We start from the raw sequence: 24,265 nt of genomic DNA on the forward strand, positions 1-24,265 counted from the left end.
CTCTGTTGGCAGCAGCGGCCGCTATGGAGGGAGATTTGTGTCTTTTTTACCCGAGCAAATTTTTTGTTATATCATAAAATGTTGCTCTAAGTTTAAAAAAGCTCTCTGTTGTTAAACAACATGGAGGCTGCTGTTGACATGCTGCCCAACTTTCTGCTGCATGTACCGTTAGCCCACTGCGGCTAACGGTACATGCACCTGATGCTATGTTAGCTAACGTTAGCTACGCAAAATGCTGCTCCATTTAAAATAATGTTGACAACAGAGCAATATGATGTCATCTCACCTCAGTGTCCTCACGTGACCTCCTGTTAGTGTGTGAGTGGGTCGACAGCCCAGTGAGCCCAGGGGTTTTTTTAGAATGATTTTTTTTTTGCGAATTAATTTTTTTTGCGAATTTTTTTTTTTTTGCGAATTTTTTTTTTGAGATTTTTTTTGAGAATTTAAAAAAAAATTTTTTTTTTTTTTGAGAGCAAAGATTTTTGATCTAATTTACTTACAAACAAGAAATATGCTCGGGGAAAACATACACAAAATCTACCTCCATACGCCTCCAGTACGCGCTTCCAGTACGCGCCTCCAGCACGCGCTTCCAGTACGCGCCTGCAGCACGCGCCTGCAGCACGCGCCTGCAGCACGCGCCTCCAGCACGCGCCTCCAGGACGCGCCTCTCCTCTGCAGGGAGAGACTCGGAGCTGCGGAGAGGTGAGTGCGCTGCTTGTGTCTCTCGATGCGCTTTTTACGCGCGTTTTATGCGCTTTTACGCACCGTGTTTGTCTTCGTGAGGGTCGCGCTGCTCGCGCGGGGAGGGGGCACCCTGGGGTGCTGCTCGGTGACGTAAAGCCGCGGCGCGTTGAGCAGAAACAAATCATAAAACCATGTTTGGTGACGCGGGTCCAACATTTGAGCCATAAAGAGTTTGTTTCATCTACAACTGAACCTCTTGGAACAGTTCAGAGTTAATGTCTGCAGAGAGATGACGTAATGTGTGATGTTCGTGACGTCACAGCAGCAGAGTCCTGCAGCTCGTTTGAGGCTTTGAAGACTTTCAACTGCTTTTGAGAACAGAATGTCAGAAAAGAGAGAAAACATTCCTGAGGTTCAGAAACAAGTTCCTGCAGGAGCCGAGTTACTGCTGCGTCAGCTGTTCCCTGCAGCACCCAGCAGCACCCAGCAGCACCCTGCAGCACCCTGCAGCACCCAGCAGCACCCAGCAGCACCCTGCAGCACCCTACAGCACCCTGCAGCACCCTGCAGCACCCAGCAGCACCCAGCAGCACCCTGCAGCACCCTGCAGCACCCTACAGCACCCAGCAGCACCCTGCAGCACCCAGCAGCACCCTGCAGCACCCTACAGCACCCAGCAGCACCCAGCAGCACCCTGACCCCCCAGTGGGCGCTTGCTGCTCATAGGAGCAGCTTCACGTTTGGGATCGCGACAGAACACAAATGTTTCTGACACCTTGAAGGTCAGAAGCTGCTCCTGTCTGTCAGCATGGAGGTCAAAGGTCACGCGGTGCCTTCAGGCTCGGGTCAAAAAGACCGGCATCTGCGGTGTGGCGTTCAAGTACCGCCAGAGAAAAGAGTTCTTTGGAGCCGATGGAAAGAAAATATCAGAAGAAAATGAATCTCAACCATCTGGGTTTCCCATCAGGGGGAGAGTGTGTGTGTGTGTGTGTGTGTGTGTGTGTGTGTGTGTGTGTGTGTGTGTGTGTGTGTGAGGTCTTGTGAAACACACAATCGGGTCCAGATGTTAGCAGAACAAAAGGATCGTTGTGTGATCTTTTATTTTTTCCTCTCTTCGGTGGCTTCACTGACGATCTGCTGAAGTTTTTCCCGTTGAATCAATTTGATGTTTTTTTATTTCCCATCGCTGCTGGTCAGTATCTGAAACCTCCTCCTCTTCTTCCTCTTCTTCCTCCAGGATGAAGAGAACCACTTCCTTGCTGCTGTTGGGCGTCGTCCTGGCCGTCTGCCGGGCTCAGGTACCGCCTCTTCGCCCTCGGGCGCTATCCGCCATGTTTGTAGTTCTTTGGGCTCCGTGAACGCGGCTCTCTTTTGATCTGCTTTCAGTCGGAGGCGGGCGGCGGCGGCGAGGAGCCGGCCGGAGACGAGGAGCCCGTGGAACTCTTCACCACGCCGGCCGCCAAGATGGCCGCCGCCACCTCGGACTTCGGCTACAACCTGTTCCGCGCTCTGGCGAGCCGCGAGCCCGCGAGCAACGTGTTCCTGAGCCCCATCAGCGTGTCGGCGGCGCTGACGCAGCTCTCCATGGGTGACGCACAACAAGCTAAACACACAACAAGCTAAACACACAACAAGATAAACACACAACAAGATAAACACACAACAAGATAAACACACAACAAGATGAACCATGCCATGGAGACGAGGTGCCTGCACCTTGCAGACCTCGTCACCAGCTGTGCGTCTGTCTCTGCAGGAGGGTCCGAGAACGCTCAGCGGCAGCTGTACCGGGCCCTGCGGTACCACACCCTGCAGGACCCGCTGCTCCACAACACCCTGAAGGACCTGCTGCTGTCCGTCCACACGGCCGGGAAAGGCCTGAGCAGCGCCGCGCGCATCTACATGGCCCGCCGTGAGTCCAGTGTGGAAATAACATGTGATACATGATGTTCACGTGGAGACACTAAACGACTACAAAGAGACAACAAAGGACTACAAAGACACAACAAAGGACTACAAAGACACAACAAAGACACTTCAAAGAGACAACAAAGGACTTCAAAGAGACACTAAACGACTTCAAAGAGACACTAAACGACTTCAAAGAGACACTAATCGACTACAGAGACAGCTGTGAATTGTTCTGCAGCTCAGAGAGTCTGTTCGTCCTCCATTCGTCCCATTGAAGGAAGGTCTCTGATTGGCTGAGGACGTCTGAGAGAAGAGAGGGCGAGGGGGGTTGAGACGTCGTGAACGTCCCTCATCTGTGAACTCGGCCTTGTTCCTTGATGATGACGTTGTTATTGTTGTTATTGTTGTTGTTGTTGTTATTGTTGTTAAAGGTCTGAGCTTTGCTCGTCTTGCAGGCCGCCTGAAGCAGGACTTCTTCGCGCTGGTGGAGCAGCAGTACGGGACGCGCCCCAAGGCGCTGCTGGGAGGAAGCAAGGACACCAAAGACATCAACGACTGGGTGGCCCGCGAGACCGGCGGGAAGGTGCAGCGCCTCTTGGACAAGCCCCTCCCCCAAAACCCTGGCGTGATCACCGTGAGCGCCGCCTACTTTAAAGGTACGTCGGGCGTCGCCAGATGAAGGAGGAGCTTCGCCGGGATGTCGGGACGTTGCGTGATCGCAGCTCTCTGTCTGCAAACAGGGAAGTGGGCGACTCGGTTCGGCCCGAGCGGAGCGATGGAGAACTTCCAGGTGGACGGCGGCGCACCTGTCCGCATTCCCATGATGCAACAGGACAACTACCCGGTGAAGATGGGCGTCGACTCAGATCTGAGCTGCACGGTGAGGTCTTCTCCTTGAACGCCAAGGAGACGGGTTTAACCCGGTGGAAACTGTGGAACCAATGTTGTCTCCAGACCTCTTCAGAAGAAAAGTAGAAGAATTTCATGCCAGAAGATTGTCTGAATGGGGCATGCTGGGACTTAAAATGGGAGGTTTTTCGCGCACGGTTTCCAGAAGGTCAAAGCTCGGCGGCTCACTCTGTGGTCGTTTCCCCTCCAGATCGCTCAGATCCCGATGCAGGACGACGTCAGCATGTTCGTCTTCCTGCCCGACGACGTGACGTCCAACACGACGCTGCTGGAGGAGAGTCTGACGGCGGAGTTCGTGCAGGACCTCTCCATGACGCTGCACCCGGCCGTCGTGTCCCTGGCGCTGCCCACGCTGAGGCTCAGCTACTCCACCGACCTGCTGCCGCTGCTCGGCGAGCTGGGTGAGTCTGAGCCCACCACGCAAACGCTGCCTTTGTGTTCACATCGGTTTGTTTCCATGAAGAGTTGTGCGTTTAAAACTACAATGACCAGCAGCTGAGAGTTTTAAACATGAAAACATCCTCTTCCTCCTCCTCCTCCTCTTCGTCCCTTGCAGGTCTCTCTGAGTGGCTGGCGACCCCCGAACTGGAGAAGATCTCAAACCAGCGCATCAAGCTCAGCAGCGTCAATCACAAGGTCGTCATGGAGACGGCGCCCGAGGGGAACCAATACCCCGCCTCCGCCTCGGAGACCCGCCCCCTTCTGTCCTACCGGGTGGACCGGCCCTTCCTCTACCTGATCCGGGACGAGGCGTCGGGGGCGCTGCTCTTCATCGGCAGGGTGGTGAACCCCAAGGACCTGAGGATTTAACACACACACACACACACACACACACACACACACACACACACACACACACACACACACACACACACAAAGATACCTGTACTTCTATCTTTGTGAGGACACTGATTTGTTCCCTAGACCCTTAGACCTTTACCTAAACCCTAAATCTAATTCAAACCTGGACCTTAAAACCAGGTCTGAACCCTAAACAGGTGTTTGAAGTGAGGGGCCGTCACTCTGAACCAGGTCCTCACAATGATAGCTGTACCAGTATCCTCCCACACACCTGTACTTCTTTCTTTACTAACAACGCGTTCCTCAGCACATTACCTGGACCGTAGCCTAACCTGAACTAGTCTGAACCCTCAATCGAGTCTTTGACGGGAGGTCCGGCCACAATGTCCTCACTGTGTAGGTCTGACATAAGGTCCCCACAAGGCTAGATATATAACTAAACACACACACACTCTCTTAGCAGGTCCTAGGAGGGTTTCAGGTGCTTCGCTTTGCGTTTCTGGTGGCAGATATTTGCGAGTATATTTTCTTTTGCTTTTTTCTTAAATCACACTGACAATACTCTGAGCTCGCCAAAGGATTGTTTTATTCTAATATTGTCATTTGTGTGGAATGAAATAAACGACAATGAAACTAAACTCTGTTTTCAAACTTTGTAATTTCACTTTTATTTTTCTTTTCATTTAAACTTTGTTCCTTTTGTCTCTCATCGTCCTCGAGGAAGCTTCATGTCTGCAGGACTCCAGTTGTGTTTAGAGACAAATACCAAACATAGCGTCACATACATGTGAAAGATGGTGGGACAACGTGTGTGTGTGTGTGTGTGTGTGTGTGTGTGTGTGAGTCCTTTAGCAGATTCATGAATGTAAAATGTTTTTTTTTCACAAATGGTTTTCTTCAACAGAATAGACGGTGAATGTTATGTATCGCAGTGTAATACACTTTGCAGCCAGCAGGGGCTGCAAGCACACTTGTAATTTTCCTACACACAGTAACGCTTTGTGAAGTAACTCCTGCAGGATTATAGATTAGTCTTTTTTATATTTTGCTTTAAAAACTATCTTTCATTGAGAGGAACGAGTTATTTAAGTAAACACATGAAATGTGAAGAGAAAACCTCTTCTGGAAAATAAAAGGAATGCTGCAGAAAAAAAATAAACAAAAGTAAAGTTTCGTGTAAACAACATGAGGAAAAGAAAAAGAGCAGAATGAAGAATGTAATGATGAAATATGTGCTCAATTAAGTCAATAATTGTTTGTCAAAGGTGTGTGTGTGTGTGTGTGTGTGTGTGTGTGTGTGTGTGTGCGTGTGCGTGTGTGTGTGCGTGTGTGAACATGTGGTTGTGATTTTCCACTCAGATTCCTGAGGTTTCTGAATCGCTGCCAAAAAGAAAGTGAGTCGACTCAAACTCACAAAGAAATGTGAAGAAGAACTCTTCTCCAGGAAGTACTCTGTTCTACTGAAGTACTCAGATTCACTGAAGTACTCAAAGCCATGTTTGGAGTAAAAGTACACATTCTAAAACAGGATCTATATTTTACCTTTTAAATGTTGTGCAGTAAAAGTACAACAGCTACCGGTGAGATGAAGTACAAGTAGAAAGAAGCACGAAAAGAAAAGTACCGGACATTTGTTTTAAAGTACATTATGTATTTGATATATATATATATATATATATATATATATATATATATATATATATATATATATATATATATATATATATATAGATATATATCTATAGATATAGATATATATCTATATATATATAGATGTATAGATATAGATATATATATATCTATCTATATATATATATATCTATATATATATATATATCTATCTATATATCTATATATATCTATATATATATATATATATATCTATATATATATATATATATAGATATATATATCTATATATATATATATATATATCTATATATATATATATATATAGAGAGAGAGAGAGAGATATAGATAGAGATATCTATCTATATATATTATTTTGAATAGAGTATTGTTTTTTGTGTATTTGAAGCTGCTTAGTTTTCTGAATGCAAACTCTTTAGTGTCCACAAGAGGGAGACAAACACCAGTTCAACCTCTGATGCCGTTTCCATTTAAAATATACAAATATATATAAATATATTAAAATCAATATATCTATATAGTTTTACATATGATGTATAATAGCAATACATTATATACATAGTATGTATTACATTCATCATCTGGTGCAATATATAATACATTTAAATACTTTCATATACTGTTTGATAAACGGTCGCTTCCCTCTGGCAGGAGGCTGAGCTGCGTCAGGACAAGACCTCCCGCCTGGTGTACAGCTGGTATTTATGTGGTATTCAGGTGGTATTCAGGTGGTATTCAGGTGGTATTTGGTGGTATTTAAGTACCACTCAAAGAAAAAAATAAGGAAAAAAAAACAAAAAAAACATTCAACAAATTAAATTCAAGACAACGTGAAGTGAAGAAAAATAATGTGACGGGAAGAACTGAAGCGGTTCATTGTGTTGAGATTCATGTTAAAAAGTATTATTGTCTGTTTTCATACACTTTCTTTGCTTAAAATACATGTGATTTCCAAAGTAAATGCTAATATACTAATGTTTAGCAGGTATAATTTGTTAGCATGCCTGAATGTCTGTAGTTCTGCAGGTCTTTGGCACATTAAAGTTTCGACCAGCTGGTGGCGCTAGACAAAGAGTCAAAGGATCCCCAAAGTCAGTCGGGTTCATCCTGTGAGAACCACGAATGTCTGGGTTGAATTTCACGGACATCCTGTCGTTGTTGATCTTTCACTCACCCGTCTCTTCGCTTCCCTTCGAGCAACATTTAGTGGCCGTTAGAGGAACTGCAGCGTATTAAACACCAGCACAGATTCAGACATCCAATATAAAAATAAGTCTTTATGTAATATACAGTTTGTCACAATGTGAGTGTAAAATAACACAGCGTGACATCATGTCTGGTCCTTCACACGAGAGGAACGCCGGCCGTCTCTACCAGTTCTTTGTCCTCTCATCTTCTCGTCTTCTGGTCCTCCATCTCTTCTTTCTCTTTCTCTCTGGCGCTCACCAGCTCGTAGACTCCTTTGGCGGCCGGCTGCGCTTCCTGGAGTCTGGCTCTCCGCCGCAAAACCACGATCGTCAGCAGGAAGCAGAGCAGCCCGCCGCACACGAAGACCACCTGCAGGCCCAGAAACCTGCAGACACACAGACACACACACACACACACACACACACACACACACACACACACACACAACACACACACACACACACACAGGAGGTTATTTTTATAATCCTTTATTAAATCACAGTGGGGAAATGATTCTCCGCATTTCACCATCTGAAGTGATGAAGGAGCAGTGTGAAGCGCCTTGCTCAAGGACACTTGCTCAAGGACACTTGCTCAAGGACACTTGCTCAAGGACGAGGCCGCTTCACAAATACACGAGGAAATTCATGAACCTTCATGAAAATGTTTTCGTGACGCCGGTAACAGTAACGCTGCACTAGTAACTCTGAGCGTCTTGCCAAAGAAAACCAGCAGAAAGCCTCTCACGCAGATCTGCTTTCACTGAAACTCTTTTCTTTGTTTCTTCTTCGTTTTTGGTTGTCGATGCAAAAGTAAAGGAAACTAATTATTACAACAAATTACTGTCTGACCTTCACAATAAAGGTTTTCTGATGCGCCTGTCTCAATATAAGTTATCTATTCATCTATTTACCCACCCACCCACCTACCTATTTATTTACCTATCCATCCACCAGAAGGACTCACCTCTGTCTGAAGCGGTCCAGGTCGTAGTACTGACAGGAAGTCCGCTTGCCACACTTTTCGCCCCACAGGATACAGGTTGTGTCGATGACGCTGCCATACAACACCGGGCCGGGCATGAACGCTGCACACGAACACACACACACCGTCAACCAATCACGACATGAGGATCGGACACATCCGAAAGGCGGCTCCAACCAACACAGAAAACTTTCAATCTGGACAAAGGCTCTTTCTGTTTTTCCCTTTCACAATAAAAGCCCCAGACACACACAGTGAGTGGACAGCGCTACACAGGCCTCTAGAGTTCACCAGCTGTCTGAATGGTGTGACCGTGTTCAGTAAAAGCTCAGACTTTAACCACAGCCCTCGTGTGCCTTGCTCAAGGTGCTGAGGAAGACTCACCGAGCACTCTGAACAGCATGTACTGAACCCCCACAGCAAAGGACTTGTCCTCCGTGGGCACCGTCCTGCAGCACAGACACAAAGAGGAAAACATATTAAATCCAATAATGTTTGTTTTTACAGGTACTAGCAACAACAAACTAGCTATTTTTGTGATTTTTTAAAATCCGCTGATAATAAAAGTAGTTCTGTCTGAAGGTGGCATCATGTAGGACTCTGTCTATCCAACCTGAGTATCATCATGTAGGACTCTGTCTGTCCAACCTGAGTATCATCATGTAGGACTCTGTCTGTCCAACCTGAGTCTCATCATGTAGGACTCTGTCTGTCCAACCTGAGTCTCATCATGTAGGACTCTGTCTGTCCAACCTGAGTCTCATCATGTAGGACTCTGTCTGTCCAACCTGAGTCTCATCATGTAGGACTCTGTCTGTCCAACCTGAGTCTCATCATGTAGGACTCTGTCTGTCCTACCTGAGTCTCATCATGTAGGACTCTGTCTGTCCTACCTGAGTATCATCATGTAGGACTCTGTCTGTCCAACCTGAGTATCATCATGTAGGACTCTGTCTGTCCTACCTGAGTATCATCATGTAAGACTCTGTCTGTCCTACCTGAGTATCATCATGTAAGACTCTGTCTGTCCTACCTGAGTATCATCATGTAAGACTCTGTCTGTCCTACCTGAGTATCATCATGTAGGATGGCGTCTGGGAGAACGAGGCCACGAAGCTGGTGAGGCCGAGCAGAGACACGAAGGGCAGCAGGAGGCCGGAGCAGCCGCTGCCACAAGTTCCTGGAGAGGCCGAGCCGCGACCAGTGACACACCGACACTCAGTGTAGTTCTGCAGAGACGAGGTGAGACTTTATGGTCTGTTTGAATCTAACAGACCATAAAGTACTAAATGAACACCATGCTGTATAGAAGAAGACTAGAAACGAGAGATTGAGAATTACACTTTGTCTATAAACTTCTATACAACCAGAGGAGTCGCCCCCTAGTGGTCAGGAGAGAGAATGCAGCTTCAACACATGAAGCATGGACTTCTATACAACCAGAGGAGTCGCCCCCTAGTGGTTAGGAGAGAGAGAATGCAGCTTCAACACATGAAGCATGGACTTCTATACAACCAGAGGAGTCATTGAGGACTAGAGAGTTCAGCTCTGGTTGTATAATCCTTGTCGAGATGAAGCCCTGTGGGAGATGAGTTGCAGGCAGTGAGTCTGCAGCTGTTCTCTGGCTTCACTCTCTTCCCGCATCTCGACATGAAGTCACTTCCTGCACATCTGGTCATCTTTAGTCTTAAATAGTATTTTCACTTTCATGTTTACGTCTTAAAAATGCAGTTACAGCCACGATGAAAACGAGAACGCGAACAATATTCATTGATGTTCCAAAGGTAAAGAAACAGTTTCACGTCGTGATCGTTGAGCAGCATTAACTTAAGATGTTGGAAAGTGAACTTTTTATATTGACTTTTTCAAGTCTGTGAAATAGAAATAAATCCACAAAACCACCGGACAGCCATGAAGAGAAGAAACCGTCCCAATGCTTTGATTGACAACTGTCCATCATCCATCCATCCATCATCCATCCATCCATCATCCATCCATTTATCCTTCTTTTCTTTCTCCGTCCATCATACTGAAGGTTTCACAGAATGTTTTGTTTCACTTTGCATAGGAATCTTTTCGGTTCTTATTCGAGGCTTTGGAAACACAAACAAAACAGGACGAGCTGTAAACAAAAGCGACTTCTTACTGTGGCATTGTTGAACTGATCTGTTTCCATGGCGATACAGCCGGCGTGGCAGGGAGACCTGAACTCGACACCATCAGAACCGCAGACCGGGTTAAAAGCCTCCTGAGGACACCGACAGCTGGAGCTGCACAGCAACGCATCTCTGCCACACAAACACACACACCTTTAATCGGTGGCCTGTGCAGCCTCTGCATCCTGTTCTCTGTGCAGGTGAGGCGATGCTGTGCTACCTCGCGGGAAAGACGCCTGCGATCTCCTGCGTGGGGCAGCCGAGGAACAGCAGCGGCGTGGAGGACAGCGTGCAGAGCAAGATGGCGGCGCTGCACAGCTTGCTGGCCCCGCTCACCGAGAGATTCATCCGCCGCATCAGGACTCCGCCCAGCACGGTGCCGAGCACCGCCAGCGGGATGCAGACCGCACCTGGGGGGGTTAGAGTCCGTTAGAGCGCCCTGCGGCCGCAGCGTCACGACTCACACCCGCGCGGCGCCTCACCGATCATCATTGTGGACAAGGACACGGTCTGGCTGAACTGTCTCTCGATGAACTTGGCCATGAAGGTGGCGAGGCCGGCCAGCAGCGCCGCCAGGTTCACCTGCGCCAGAACCACCAGCAGGTAGACCGGACTGCGCATGGTCCGCAGAGCGATGCGGGGGAAGCCTGAAGGACAGTGAGGAAGACAGTGAAGAGACGAGGTCAGAAAGCTGGAGGACACCAAGGAGACGAGGTTTGAAAGCTAGAGGACACCAAGGAGACGAGGTTTGAAAGCTGGAGGACACCAAGGAGACGAGGTTTGAAAGCTGGAGGACACCAAGGAGACGAGGTTTGAAAGCTGGAGGACACCAAGGAGACGAGGTTTGAAAGCTGGAGGACACCAAGGAGACGAGGTTTGAAAGCTGGAGGACACCAAGGAGACGAGGTCAGAAAGCTGGAGGACACCAAGGAGACGAGGTTTGAAAGCTGGAGGACACTAAGGAGACGAGGTCCCTACAAAGCATCGCACTGCAGCGGGGGCAATTAAAGGGCAGTGGACATGAGGTTTACTGCCCTTTAGTTGCTCCACTGCAGCCTCATCAGACAGAAAACAGAGGACAGGAAACAGAAGAGGGAATAGAAAAGTCCTACTTTTAAGGAACTGAAGAAGAGAGACTTCCCGGACCGGGTCCGTCTGCTGCTTGCCGTCCGGTCTGGACTCCACCGCGACGTCCTCGTCCTGGACATATATGGAAGCAGAGCGTCACGGCTTCAGGCGTTCATGCTCTCGGCTCTGAGAGAAGCCTCGACATGAACCCGCGCCGACCTCCAGAGATGGAAACCCAGAGTCCGCGGCATAAACATCAGATTAGTTTTAAAAAGTTATGACGTGAGATAAATAAATCTCGGTGGTCCGAGCCGGAAGATACGAGCCGGCTGGTCTGGCTTCTGGTCTGGACTTGAACCCGACGGACCGAAAGCACCGAGTGAAGCTTCTAGACGAGCATCAAGTCATTAGATGCAGATGGAGGCTCTGCAGCTCTTCCCACTGGTCAAGGAGTACGAACCCCAAATGAGCTATCACACCAGAGAGGCTCCAGGAGTCAGAAACTTGTGATGGAGGAAGAAAAAGAAAAGACCGTTTTGTGGCTTCACAGGTCCTAGTAGGGTTTATTAGAACGAGGCGTGTTCAACCATAAGTCTCCTCTCACGAGTTTTACGGGATCGGAGCAATTTAAATGAAGTTAAACCGCCACGAGGTCGTGGAGGGAATGAAGGGAACGTTTAAGGAAACTGTGTCGACTCGGTGCTGATCAGGTTTAATTACAACCTCTCTGTAAATGTGTCCGCTCAGCATCTGAGACTCTGAGTCTTAACTCCAGGCTCATGAACAAACATCAGACTGGACTCCACCCGCTGATGTTTCCTGCCAGCCGCTTGCTCAACAGCAGTTTAATCACTTTAAACAAACAAGCAGCCAAAGTCCAGATTCTTATCTGACAGCTCAGTGAAGACAGACTTCACTTTCACTTTGAACATCACAAGATGTTCAGTAGAGACGCACAAACACGTGGAATCAACACTTCAGATGGTTTGTTTTGTCAAATTAAAGCAAAATACACATTTCAAGAGAGATTGTTTAGTGAGTTGTGTTGAAGCTCAACGATTAAGTATTGACTCTTTACTTCCTGTTCCTGTTAATAATTGATTTGTATGATGGTTTTAATCATTAACTTTGTTTCCAGTAATAATAATTCATGAACAGCTTCAGCTCCCGTCAGCGTTCAGACTCGAGTTGAAAGCCAAAAGTTAAACTCTGGAGCTCATGTTGACGTCGCTCATGCAGGAGACAGTGAAAGTGATGGATGTTGGTTTTAGTCTCTTTCACTTTAGAAGGAAAGTGTTGTGCAATCTGGACCTGAGCCAACACTCACAACCGGTTGAGCTGAGGTTGCTTCACAACACGTGTGAGTTCATCTGGATGGTCTCAGAGTTCTGGCCCTTCATCTTGTTAAAGAACACATCTAATGACCTTCAGCTGGTCGTTCACATGGTTTTATTAACCCGCTCACACCTTCTGATACTCAAGGTTTTGTAATCCTCATGAAGAACCGGTGAAGGTTCTTCATGACCCCGCGGTGCCGTTGGACCTTCCTCACCTCTCTGGGCATGCTCCTGGGGAAGAAGAGGTACGGCAGCGCGGCGAGGAAGAGGAGGCCGGACGCCACGAGGAAGCCCAGCCACCAGGCGCCCACCCAGCGCAGATCCTTATGGGTCAACTGGATCTGGTCTGGGAGAACGAGGAGCAGGAGGAGAACTTGTAAATGACTCTTATCAAGTTGTATTAATGAGGTGACAAACCTTTATGTGTTAGCCCTCTCTCTGTTAGCCCTGTGTGTTCTACAGCTCACACGACCTTCATGTACCAGACCCTGTTGTCCTTGACCTCTGAAGAATCGGCAACTTTTTGCCATTAAACAAACAAAAAGGAGATAAACTTCATATCACTTTCATCTGAAGGTCTGTTGGATTAATGTTGCAAGGCAACACAGGCGGCGCCGCCACACCTGAACAGGTCTGACGGCTCCTGGTTCACATGTTGCAGCTCAGAGCGTTGTGTTTGTGAGCTGCTGCTCGTTTCCCAGCATGCAACACAGCTTGTATAAACTGTGCTGCATGTTAGAACACACAACATGCCGCAGGTTAATGAGTCACAACACCACAGCAATAAAAACTATGAAATACTGGTTCATATGCAGAACAAAGGCCAACATACTCCTTCGATCTCTTATGGACACACTCATACACAAAAAGATGCCATGTGGGGACCGCGAACGAGCACGAGGACCTTTAACGCTGAAGACAAAATGTGTTAAAAGTCATTCAACTACGAGCCTTTTGAGGAAGTGGAGACCAGACGATGTCCCCCCCCCCCCCCCCCCCCCTCACACACACACAAAAAAAACAGTCTTTTGTTTAGACAAAGTCAGCTCCAGTAATCGAGCGGCGTCCGGAGCGTCTGAGTTTCAGTGAATGTTATCGAACCGTCGAGTTCCTGAAATGTGAGCTCAAACAGTTGAACTAGAAACTGATGACCTGCAGCAGACGCTTCGTATCGTCTTCCCTCCACCAAACTATACTTTTGTCATATTCTGAACGAGCTGAAGCTTGATGTTGAACTGAAGACACGACGGTTAGCTTGTTAGCTTGTTAGCAAACACAGAATGTTTGTATAAGTTTTGTCCGTCGCCATCTGACTACATCTGGTCCTGAAGGCGCTGTACGAGCGGCTGCTCACCTGCAGACTTCTTGTCAAAGTCGACGTAAAGACGCAGCATGAAGGAGCCGCTGATGAAGCCCAGCGCCGGCCCGATGGAGGTCACAGCCAGCAGGATGCCTGAGGGAACCAGACCAGAGGGCTAGCTTCAGAGGGCTAGCTTCAGAGGGCTAGCTTCAGAGGGCTAGCTTCAGAGGGCTAGCTTCAGAGGGCTAGCTTCAGACCGTTACCTTCAGAGTCTGTGTATGTATGTGTGTGTGTGTGTGTGTGTGTGTGTGTGTGTGTGTATGTGTGCCAGACCGGAGGGTGTTCTTGTTAACATAAAGGACCAGTATCTCCTACCAGAACTGCATTGTGTGTCTTTTGTGCATTAAGAGCTTTGAACTCTTAACGCACAAAAGACACACAATGCAGTGTGTCTTTTGTGCGTTAAGACACACTGCATTGGTGTCGTTCTCTCAGCTCAGACTGGTTCCAAATGACCAGTAAGAACCAGTGAGAACCAGTAAAACAAGTAAGAACCAGTTCGTCATGTGAGGAGAGGAATGATCTGACAACAGCCTGTGAACACGGAGAGAATGTTTCACGCTGACCGCCGGTCACATGACCGCCGGTCACATGACCCCATAAGATCTGGCGTGCAGTACCGAGGTAGAGCGGCGAGTTCTTCCTGCTGGCGTAGTCGTCGATGAAGGAGATGCCGAAGGGCTGGATGGGCACGGCGGCGACGCCCAGCAGCAGCTGACCCAGCAGCAGCAGAGGGTACGCCTGCAGGTGGGCGTGGCGCTCCGGCCGGCCGCAGCTCTGATTGGTGGACGAGGTGTCGAGCGAGCCCTCCGATTGGCAGAGGCCGGAGCTGTTCTGAGCCGGGGCTGCGGAGGACGAGAGGGGGCGTGTCCTACTTTACAAAGCAAGTCCAGGTGGTGGCGCTGTTGAGTCTAGTTTCTGATGTTATTCATGATACAGGAAGCATGTATCTTTTTTTTTTTTTAAAACTTTTGTCAGAAACACTGAAATCTTTTCAGGGTGTTTCGTCCTCCATCTTTAGCCTTATTTCAATCAGCTGATATGACTTTAAAATATGTAGACAAGTTAAATTAACACCAAAATGGAATACTCTAAATGCATTCATAACTGTGTGTGTGTGTGTGTGTGTGTGTGTGTGTGTGTGTGTGTGTGTGTGTGTGTGTGTGTGTGTGTGTCTCACAGCTGATCTGGTCTGTGTACCGGTATTCTTCTCCCAGGAAGTGCGGCAGCGTCATCAGCAGTGAGGCTCCGCCCGCCAGCAGAGCTCCGCCCCCAATGAACCGCGGCCGGTGGACCCGACTCCCCAAGAAACTCACAAAGACGATGAGGACCGTGTTCCCCACCTACACACACACACACACACACACACACACACACACACACACACACACACACACACACACACACACACACACACACACACACACAGTAGAAATAAGTTTGTTGGAATCCACTATGTTTCTATACAGTAAATGTGTATGAAGAGAGATTTGTGGGACTAAAGACAAAGTACGTTGATTTTTATTTGTGTTAAAGTTTCTGTCTCTCTAGCGCTGAACATCCTGCGCCACACACACACAATGATGATGATTAAACTGTGCTAGCTATTTCCAGGCTTTTGTTAACGTTTTAAACTCTTTTTTGTTTTTGCTCTTTTCCGCTGAAACCCCATGAAAAGTGAATATGAAAGTTTTTTGCGTTTTTTTGTGTTTTTCATGGAAACGGCTGATTGAATCTCTTAGAAAAGTCACAGCACACGAAACCCCTTTAGGACGCACGCTACCATGCATTTTGACGCATGTGCTAGCAACGCCGCGAGAGCAGATACTCAACAAAGTTTTGTGGGACTATGAATAATCCTGCAGGAGTACAAGCAAGAGCCACACTGAAGAAGAAGAAGAAGAAGAAGAAGAAGAAGAAGAAGAAGAAGACTCTACCTCGTTGAAAGCCGCCAGCAGACCAGACTTCTGGCTGGAGAGGCCGTAGCGGCGCTCGATGGTGGAGATGGAGCTCTTCATGTAACCCGACACCAGCAGCTGAGAGAGCTGCAGGAAGCTGTGACACAGGACGAAGAACTGAGGAAGAGGAGGAGGAAGACAAGATGCATCACTTCATTGATCAGACATTATGATTCAATCTGCGTTCTATTGATGTTCTGGTTATTAGCTGATGGTTCTGGTTATAAACTGATCCTGAAGAGCTCCAGAACGTGATGAGGAAGCGTTTGAGCTCAGAGAACAAAACCAGGATGAGCTGCAGGAAGTCCGGTTCTGCTCAAAGCAGCAACAACATCTGACGTCACATGAAGAAAAACATTCAACTCAACTTTCACCTGAACTAGAGAACCGTTAAGACATGAAAGCACATCAGCTTTTAATGAAACAGATGCAATATTTTCCACGAGAACTGAAAATGAACCTTGACGCTGAGGAAAGGGCTGCGGTGCCGGGCAGGAGGTCGCGACCCCGCGGGGTCAGAGGTCGCGTCGAGGTCTTTGGCCCCCATGGTTTGAAGAGCGGAACAAAAACCTGGAAGAAAAACACGTGTGGATCACGTGACGTCCTGTTCAAACACTTTGTAGAATAACAGAGAGCGTGAAGAACAAAGAGAAAGAAAACAATAAGAAGAACAAGGGACAATTTCTAGATTAAGAGAAACAAACATCTTGTGAGAGAAAGACGAGGAAAACACAAAGAGAAGAAGCAGAAAAACAAGAAAAAGAAGGCAAGAGCCAACAAGAAGAGAGAGATAGAGATTTCTTATCAGCAGAAGAATGTTAACAGATTAGAAAGATTATGAGGAAACTAAACAAAGAGCCGACCAGAACCAGAGCGGATGAGGAAAGCTGTTAAAGCTGCATTCTCTCTCCTGACCACCAGGGGGCGACTCCTCTGGTTGTATAGAAGTCTATGCTTCATGTGTTAAAGCTGCATTCTCTCTCCTGACCACCAGGGGGCGACTCCTCTGGTTGTATAGAAGTCTATGCTTCATGTGTTAAAGCTGCATTCTCTCTCCTGACCACCAGGGGGCGACTCCTCTGGTTGTATAGAAGTCTATGCTTCATGTGTTAAAGCTGCATTCTCTCTCCTGACCACCAGGGGGCGACTCCTCTGGTTGTATAGAAGTCTATGCTTCATGTGTTGAAGCTGCATTCTCTCTCCTGACCACCAGGGGGCGACTCCTCTGGTTGTATAGAAGTCTATGCTTCATGTGTTAAAGCTGCATTCTCTCTCCTGACCACCAGGGGGCGACTCCTCTGGTTGTATAGAAGTCTATGCTTCATGTGTTAAAGCTGCATTCTCTCTCCTGACCACCAGGGGGCGACTCCTCTGGTTGTATAGAAGTCTATGCTTCATGTGTTAAAGCTGCATTCTCTCTCCTGACCACCAGGGGGCGACTCCTCTGGTTGTATAGAAGTCTATGCTTCATGTGTTAGAGCTGCATTCTCTCTCCTGACCACCAGGGGGCGACTCCTCTGGTTGTATAGAAGTCTATGCTTCATGTGTTAAAGCTGCATTCTCTCTCCTGACCACCAGGGGGCGACTCCTCTGGTTGTATAGAAGTCTATGCTTCATGTGTTAGAGCTGCATTCTCTCTCCTGACCACCAGGGGGCGACTCCTCTGGTTGTATAGAAGTCTATGCTTCATGTGTTAGAGCTGCATTCTCTCTCCTGACCACCAGGGGGCGACTCCTCTGGTTGTATAGAAGTCTATATAAGTGACTCTACTTCTCTCTTGATGTATTCCCTCAGTAAACATTGTAAACATGAGTTTATGTCTCAATCTCTAGTTTTAAGTTATCTCTACTTTTGGTCCTGAGATGTTTAATTCAGCGTTCTGTGTTAGGCTCCGCCCTCTGGTTTCACTTCTGGTTGCAAAAAACAAGATGGCCACAGCCGAAATAGCCAAACCTGAGGCTCTAAAACTGAATTCCACAAACCAACGGGTGACATCATAGTTACTACTGTCACTCTGGCGGAGCCCCGCCCCCTTCCAGTGTCCAACACGGGACCTTATTTCAGAATAAAAGCACAGACGGACTTTGTGATTGTGACATGAAGCACATTTAAAGAACTGGCTCATAAAAGTCTCCTTTTGTCGTGGTAACATTTACAAACAGGATCAAATCATTATTTCACCGTTACCGACCGAATATTTATGTATTTTATATGTTTGAGAGCGGCGCCCGGTGGCCGATAGAGGAGCTGCTTTTATTATTCACTCCACCAAAAGGATTCCAGTAATCAGTGGTACGAATAATGAGTCCTCATCATCATCATCATCATCATAATGTACATATTAGTATTAGTATCATTACTCTCTGAAATGTAAAGAGGAAATGAGTGCGTTACAAATACCTTGAAGGTGTATTTAAGGAAGTACTCTGTGTACTGAAGTATCTGCATACATCAGCAGCTGCTTTCACTCATGAATCACAGCTCAGCTGTCAATCAATCAGCTGCTCTGGCTCCAGTCTGCTGCAGCTCTGTGGTTCCAGTAATCCCAGTATCGATCCACAAAGCTCCCAGAGAAACATTCAGGCTGTTGGAGCTGCAGGTCGACTGGTTCCTCTCAGAGTCATTAAACCTCCAGGAGGAAGAGGGGGAGGAGGAAGAGGAGGAGGAGCTGGAATTTGAATCCTGTGTGTTGAAAGCAGCACGAGTGTCTGAGAAAAGGGCCTGTTGCATTGTGGGTAATCATGAGTTTCACAGTTTCTTTATGTTCATTTTGAATAAAGTTTCACAAAAACATAATTCTTACTTATATTATAACATACATAACAAATGTAGTGTATATATATATATATATATATATATATATATATATATATATATATATATATATATATATATATATATAATAAAAATACTATTTGTATTCTCACTGATTTGAGTTGAAACTGAACTTCATGTGTGATTCACGTATTTATTTATTCTTTCTGCTACAATAATATTTACTATCACATATTCATTGTTTTATTTAACTTCCTACTTTAATGGTTAAGATGTCAAAAACTAAAAACACTTATAATACATTCGTCAAAAGGAAAAACATATATCATGAATTATATATAATATATGATATATAACATAGTATACATTATATATTATATATCATATATCATGAATTATGTATTATACATCATATATATTGTATATACTACATTAGAAGTATTTCCATCGTGACCAGCAGGTGGAGCCAGACTGGATCTGAACTTTCTGCCTCAGTGACGGAAAGTACATCAGTAGTACTACTACTTGAGGTACACGGGTTGAGGTACTTGTACTTGTATTTACATCTAACGGTACTTCCTAAATGCATGAAAAGTTTATGTATACTATTGTATATTATATTTATATGCATGATATATACAATAATAATAATAATAATAATAATAATAATAATAATTGTAAGTTCTCTCTTTATACATACAATCCTTTAATGGCTTATAATGTGCACTATTTCTTGTTACTTATTGAAGTACTTATGAGGACATTATGATCAGTAATGAGGCGTTGTTGTGTTTCATGAGAGGATAAATACATAAATATTAATAAGATAAGCAGCGTGAAGTTCTGCTGAAGAGACAAACACACAAAATGACAAAAGTTAAGTTAAACTGTGAAATGAAACTTCAGTGACCCCGAAGGAGTTCTCTGTGTTATTGTTTGTGGTTACAGTTCAAACTGTTGCATGCTGGGAGCTCAGGGGACCTCACCGCCCCCTCATGGTCCAGTTTCATCACCGCCGGGCTGCAGTTGCCACAGCAGTCGGTAATGAGCGTTAATTCTGAACCCGATGTGCTCATTAACGAGTCCGCCGTGACCGGCTCCCGGACAAAAACACTTATCAACAGTCTTCTGAGGTAATTAGCCCTCTGGGAGCCGAGAGGGGCCCGCTGGTCATGAAACCACTAATGAAAGCCAGCGGGATCCACAGGGACACTGGTTTCTACCTCCAACAGATGACATCAGAGAGTGAACAAAGAACTACAAACAAAAGTCACAAAACAGCAAAGGTACAAACACCTTGAGTATCACAATCACAACGATAACACGAGAGGCGAGGCCAAGGCCTTGTTCTGCAAGACAGTCAACAAACTCTCTTTACCAGATCAATGACGTCATCGGGGTCATCGGGGTCATCGGGTCATCGGGGTCATCGGGGTCATCGGCGTTATTGACGACATTGACGTCAGTAGTCTTTGGTTGGTGGATTGGTTGTTGCTAATTTCCACCAAAACATTTGATTGTAATGAAAACCGTTAGTGTTCTGTCCTACAAATGGCTTAGCTTAGTACAATACTTCATGCTAAGCTAGGCTAAACACATCCTGTACACAAAGCTGTTCTTTGTGTATGAAAATAAATGAACAGAAAGTGAACAAGAATGAACGTTCTTCTCAGAAACATTCCTGCAGGAGATGAAGTGGTGGAGCGAGAGTTAGTATGAAGACAGAAGACCGGTCTGTCCGTCGGCCCCTGAACGCATCGCTGCCCTGTTAATTCTATTAACCTGCCGGTCAACGAGACGCCCGGGAGCGCCGAGGCCTCCGGGACCCACAACAGGTATTAACACACCTGTAGGAAGTTACATGACATCACACCTGTATGAAGTTACATGACATCACACCTGTATGAAGTTACATGACATCACACCTGTATGAAGTTACATGACATCACACCTGTAGGAAGTTACATGACATCACACCTGTAGGAAGTTACATGACATCACACCTGTATGAAGTTACATGACATCACACCTGTATGAAGGCTGATGGCGCTGAAGGCTCACGTTTAGGAAACATCATGACCTAGACACAACAACACAACAACACAACGACACACAGCTTTTAGAAGAAACCCAACAAACAAACAAACAAAGTGAAAGACGCTTAAAAAACATCTCTACATTGGTCAAGCTTGTGTTCTCTGAACTCGTCCATGATCCAAAACTATTTGGACTTTTCTATTTGTGTTTGAGTTTTGAGTATTGAGGTGTGTGTGTGTGTGTGTGTGTGTGTGTGTGTGTGTGTGTGGGGGGGGGGGGGGGGGTAATGGTGATTCTGAACTCTCTTGTGAGGAGTCGGGTCACTTCCTGTCATCAAACTGACACCAGGACTGGAAGGAGGGAGACGACCTGCAGCTGCTGAGCAGCAGCGACGGTTCTCTTCAGCCAGTTTGTGTCACTTCTTAAAGGTACAGTACATGAACACAACACTGGATCATCAGGGGCCAAAACCTTCACACGTCCACCTCAAAGTGAACACACAAGACAACGCCGTGGCCTTCATTCCCTTTGAGTTAGTATCCTTCTTAATCCTGAAGCAGACCTCCATGGGGCCCCAGACCCTCACGGGTCCCAGACCTCCACGAGGCCCCAGACCCTCATGGGTCTCAGACCTCCATGGGGCCCCAGACCCTCACAGGGCCTCAGACCCCCATGGGGCCCCAGACCCTCATTGGTCCCAGACCTCCACGAGGCCCCAGACCCTCACAGGGCCTCAGACCTCCACGGGGCCCCAGACCCTCACGGGTCTCAGACCCTCACGGGTCTCAGACCCTCACGGGGCCCCAGACCCTCACGGGGCCCCAGAGGACGTGACCCCATGTTGATCTGTGGGACCAGAGCAGCTGGTGGGTCCGGCGGCGCTGGAGGCTGCAGAGTTGCTCCTGCTGCAGCACACGGTCGCCGTAACAACAGCGGTGAGGTCATCGTGCTCCTGCTCCGTTGTGGAGGCGGAGCTCCTCTCCAGCGGCCTGCAGGTCAAACCCTGGCTCTGTTGGATGGAAGCAGGACTTGACCTCTGACCTCTGAGACGAGTAGTTATCTGCCCGTTCTCACGTTGATGTTAGAGAAAGCTCTGTAATCTCTTCTTCGGCTTCCTGTCATGCAGACGTCCGTCATGTTCTCCCTCTCCTCTCTGAGCGTCCTGTGTTCTCCGGTCGATCCTCTGGAGAAGCTCTGGATCCTCTTCCAGTGAGAACCAGGAAGTCAAGAAGACTCCACGTGTGAGGAGCGAAGTCCAAACAGAACGTTTGGTTGCCGAACAAAATAAAAATCACATTTACAGTCATCAGAATAAAATCTGATGACTTCACTTCCTGGAGAGACCAGCTCGCTGGAGGCCCGTTGCCCGGCAACCGTTGACCCGGAGCCCATAAAAGCGTCTGCAGCTCGTCGTCTGGCCTCAGGTGGAGGTGAGCCGCCGCTGAGCACGCTGCACGCTGCACGCTGCACGCTGCATGCTGCATGCCGATGACATCATCATATCATAACAATAATGTGTTTCATGTGAGGCTCTGATGACCTGCAGAGACTCTGCAGATGTTACTGGTTGTATGTGAGAGGAGTCAACACTTTGAATGAGATGTACATATATGTATATATATATATATATATATATATATATATATATATATATATATATATATATATATATATGTGTGTGTGTGTGTGTGTGTGTTACTGTGTTACTATTCAAAGGTTTTGGGTCACCCAGACACATTTTCAGTTTCTTGGATCACAGGTTCTGACATTGAATATCCTTCATTTCATTGAATATCCTTCATTTCATTGAATATCCTTCATTTCATTGAATATCCTTCATTTCTAGAACTGGAGCAGATGCAGAGTTTCACATGAAGTTCTCTTTCTGGACATTTTGAGAGTTTAATGAACTCACAATGTGAAGATCCTCAACCAGCTCAAAGGAAGAACAGTTTCATCACTGCACACGGGTTTTAATGGGTTTTAACGGGTTTTAATGGGTTTTAATGGGTTTTAACGGGTTTTAATGGGTTTTAACGGGTTTTACTGGGTTTTAAAGGGTTTTAATGGGTTTTAACGGGTTTTAACGGGTTTTAATGGGTTTAAAGGGTTTTAAAGGTTTTAAAGGTTTTAAAGGTCTAAAAAAAGCTTTTTGAAGTAACTTCAAGGGTTTTCAATGAGTTTCAAGGATCAAGGTCTTTTACCACTTTTACAATGTGGAGAGTGTATTTCTGATTCATTTCATGTTAACATTTATTTTCATATATATATATATATATATATATATATATATATATATATATATATATATATATATATATATACATACAGAACAATGTAACATCACTCTGGAGCAGCTGGTTAACATTCATACATACATATAGTTTATACATCTGTTGTCTTTATGAAAAGTGTTTCATCAGTGTGTTCAGTGACTCTTTCATTTCTCTGTGACAGATGAGAAATGGAAAACAGTACTTTTGAGGTTCTGACCCTGGAGGGGTTAAAGGTCACCTCCAGGTCCTCCGTGCCCGCCTTCGTCCTCCTCCTCCTCACCTACGTCTTCATCATGGTGTCCAACGTGGGGCTGGTGCTGCTGATCTCGGGCAGCCGGCGGCTGCAGCAGCCCATGCACCTGCTCTTCTGCAACATGAGCGTCAACGACGTCTTCGGCGCCACGATCATCGTCCCGCACGTCCTCAGAGACCTGCTGCTCGCCGCCGACTCGGAGCGGCTCGTCCGCTACGGCGACTGCGTCCTGCAGGCCTTCTGCGTCCACCTGCACGCCAGCGCCTCGCACACGGTGCTCATGGTCATGGCCTTCGACCGCTACGTGGCCATCTGCAGCCCGCTGCGGTACGCCGCCATCATGACCGTCAGGACGGTGGCGGCGCTGTCGGCGGCGGCGTGGACGGTGGCCTTCGCGCTGGTCCTGGTCCTCGTGGGCCTCAGCGTCCGCCTGTCGCGCTGCAGGCGGGTCGTCCTCAACCCGTTCTGCGACAACGCCTCCTTGTTCAAGCTGTCCTGCGAGAGCGTCCTCATCAACAACATCTACGGCCTCGGCTACACGGTGCTGCTGCTGGGCTCCTCCCTCGGCAGCGTGGCGCTCACATACCTGAAGATCGCCGTGGTGTGTCTGCGCAGCCGGAGCAAGTCTCTGAACGGCAAAGCGCTGCAGACCTGCGCCTCCCACCTGGCGGCGTACGTCCTGCTGCTGGTGTCCGGGTTCCTCATCGTGATCCTGCACCGCTTCCCGGCGCTGGCGGGCCACAGGAAGGTGGCGTCCGTCATGGGACACGTCGCGCTGCCGGCTCTGAACGCCGTCGTCTACGGGCTGCAGATCAAAGAGGTCCGGCAGAGGATCGCGGCTTTGTTCCTCAACAATAAAGTAGCTTCAATGGACGTCTGAAGGAAACGCTGTGACAGGAGGAACAGCCAGGGGCC

At 47.1% G+C, this 24,265-nt stretch overlaps 3 protein-coding genes across 3 annotated transcripts; 2 read left to right on the forward strand and 1 right to left on the reverse strand.

Annotated features, from left to right (window-relative positions):
- The first annotated feature begins 688 nt into the window (after positions 1-688).
- On the forward strand, positions 689-4,946 carry serpinf1 (serpin peptidase inhibitor, clade F (alpha-2 antiplasmin, pigment epithelium derived factor), member 1). The gene is made up of 8 exons (XM_068580261.1): positions 689-705; positions 1,925-1,985; positions 2,074-2,275; positions 2,444-2,599; positions 3,054-3,254; positions 3,339-3,478; positions 3,698-3,908; positions 4,064-4,946. The coding sequence occupies exons 2-8, from the start codon at positions 1,926-1,928 to the stop codon at positions 4,315-4,317; spliced, it is 1,224 nt and encodes a 407-aa protein (XP_068436362.1). The 5' UTR covers positions 689-705; position 1,925; the 3' UTR covers positions 4,318-4,946.
- Positions 4,947-6,548: 1,602 nt separating this feature from the next.
- slco2b1 (solute carrier organic anion transporter family, member 2B1) lies at positions 6,549-18,613 on the reverse strand. The gene is made up of 15 exons (XM_068580422.1): positions 18,410-18,613; positions 16,470-16,579; positions 15,989-16,126; positions 15,232-15,394; positions 14,672-14,896; positions 14,046-14,144; positions 12,907-13,037; positions 11,399-11,486; positions 10,769-10,933; positions 10,507-10,696; positions 10,277-10,418; positions 9,199-9,359; positions 8,515-8,579; positions 8,113-8,233; positions 6,549-7,531 (listed from the first exon to the last, which is right to left on the reverse strand). The coding sequence occupies exons 2-15, from the start codon at positions 16,554-16,556 to the stop codon at positions 7,348-7,350; spliced, it is 1,959 nt and encodes a 652-aa protein (XP_068436523.1). The 5' UTR covers positions 16,557-16,579; positions 18,410-18,613; the 3' UTR covers positions 6,549-7,347.
- A 4,672-nt stretch (positions 18,614-23,285) lies between these two features.
- LOC137787854 (olfactory receptor-like protein COR5) lies at positions 23,286-24,230 on the forward strand. The gene has a single exon (XM_068580590.1). The coding sequence runs from the start codon at positions 23,286-23,288 to the stop codon at positions 24,228-24,230; it is 945 nt and encodes a 314-aa protein (XP_068436691.1).
- Positions 24,231-24,265: the final 35 nt, after the last annotated feature.

Source organism: Clinocottus analis, unplaced genomic scaffold (genome assembly GCF_023055335.1).
Source record: "Clinocottus analis isolate CAN_PGR_092001 unplaced genomic scaffold, fCliAna1.0.p SCAF_17, whole genome shotgun sequence".
Classification (NCBI taxonomy): domain Eukaryota; kingdom Metazoa; phylum Chordata; class Actinopteri; order Perciformes; family Cottidae; genus Clinocottus; species Clinocottus analis.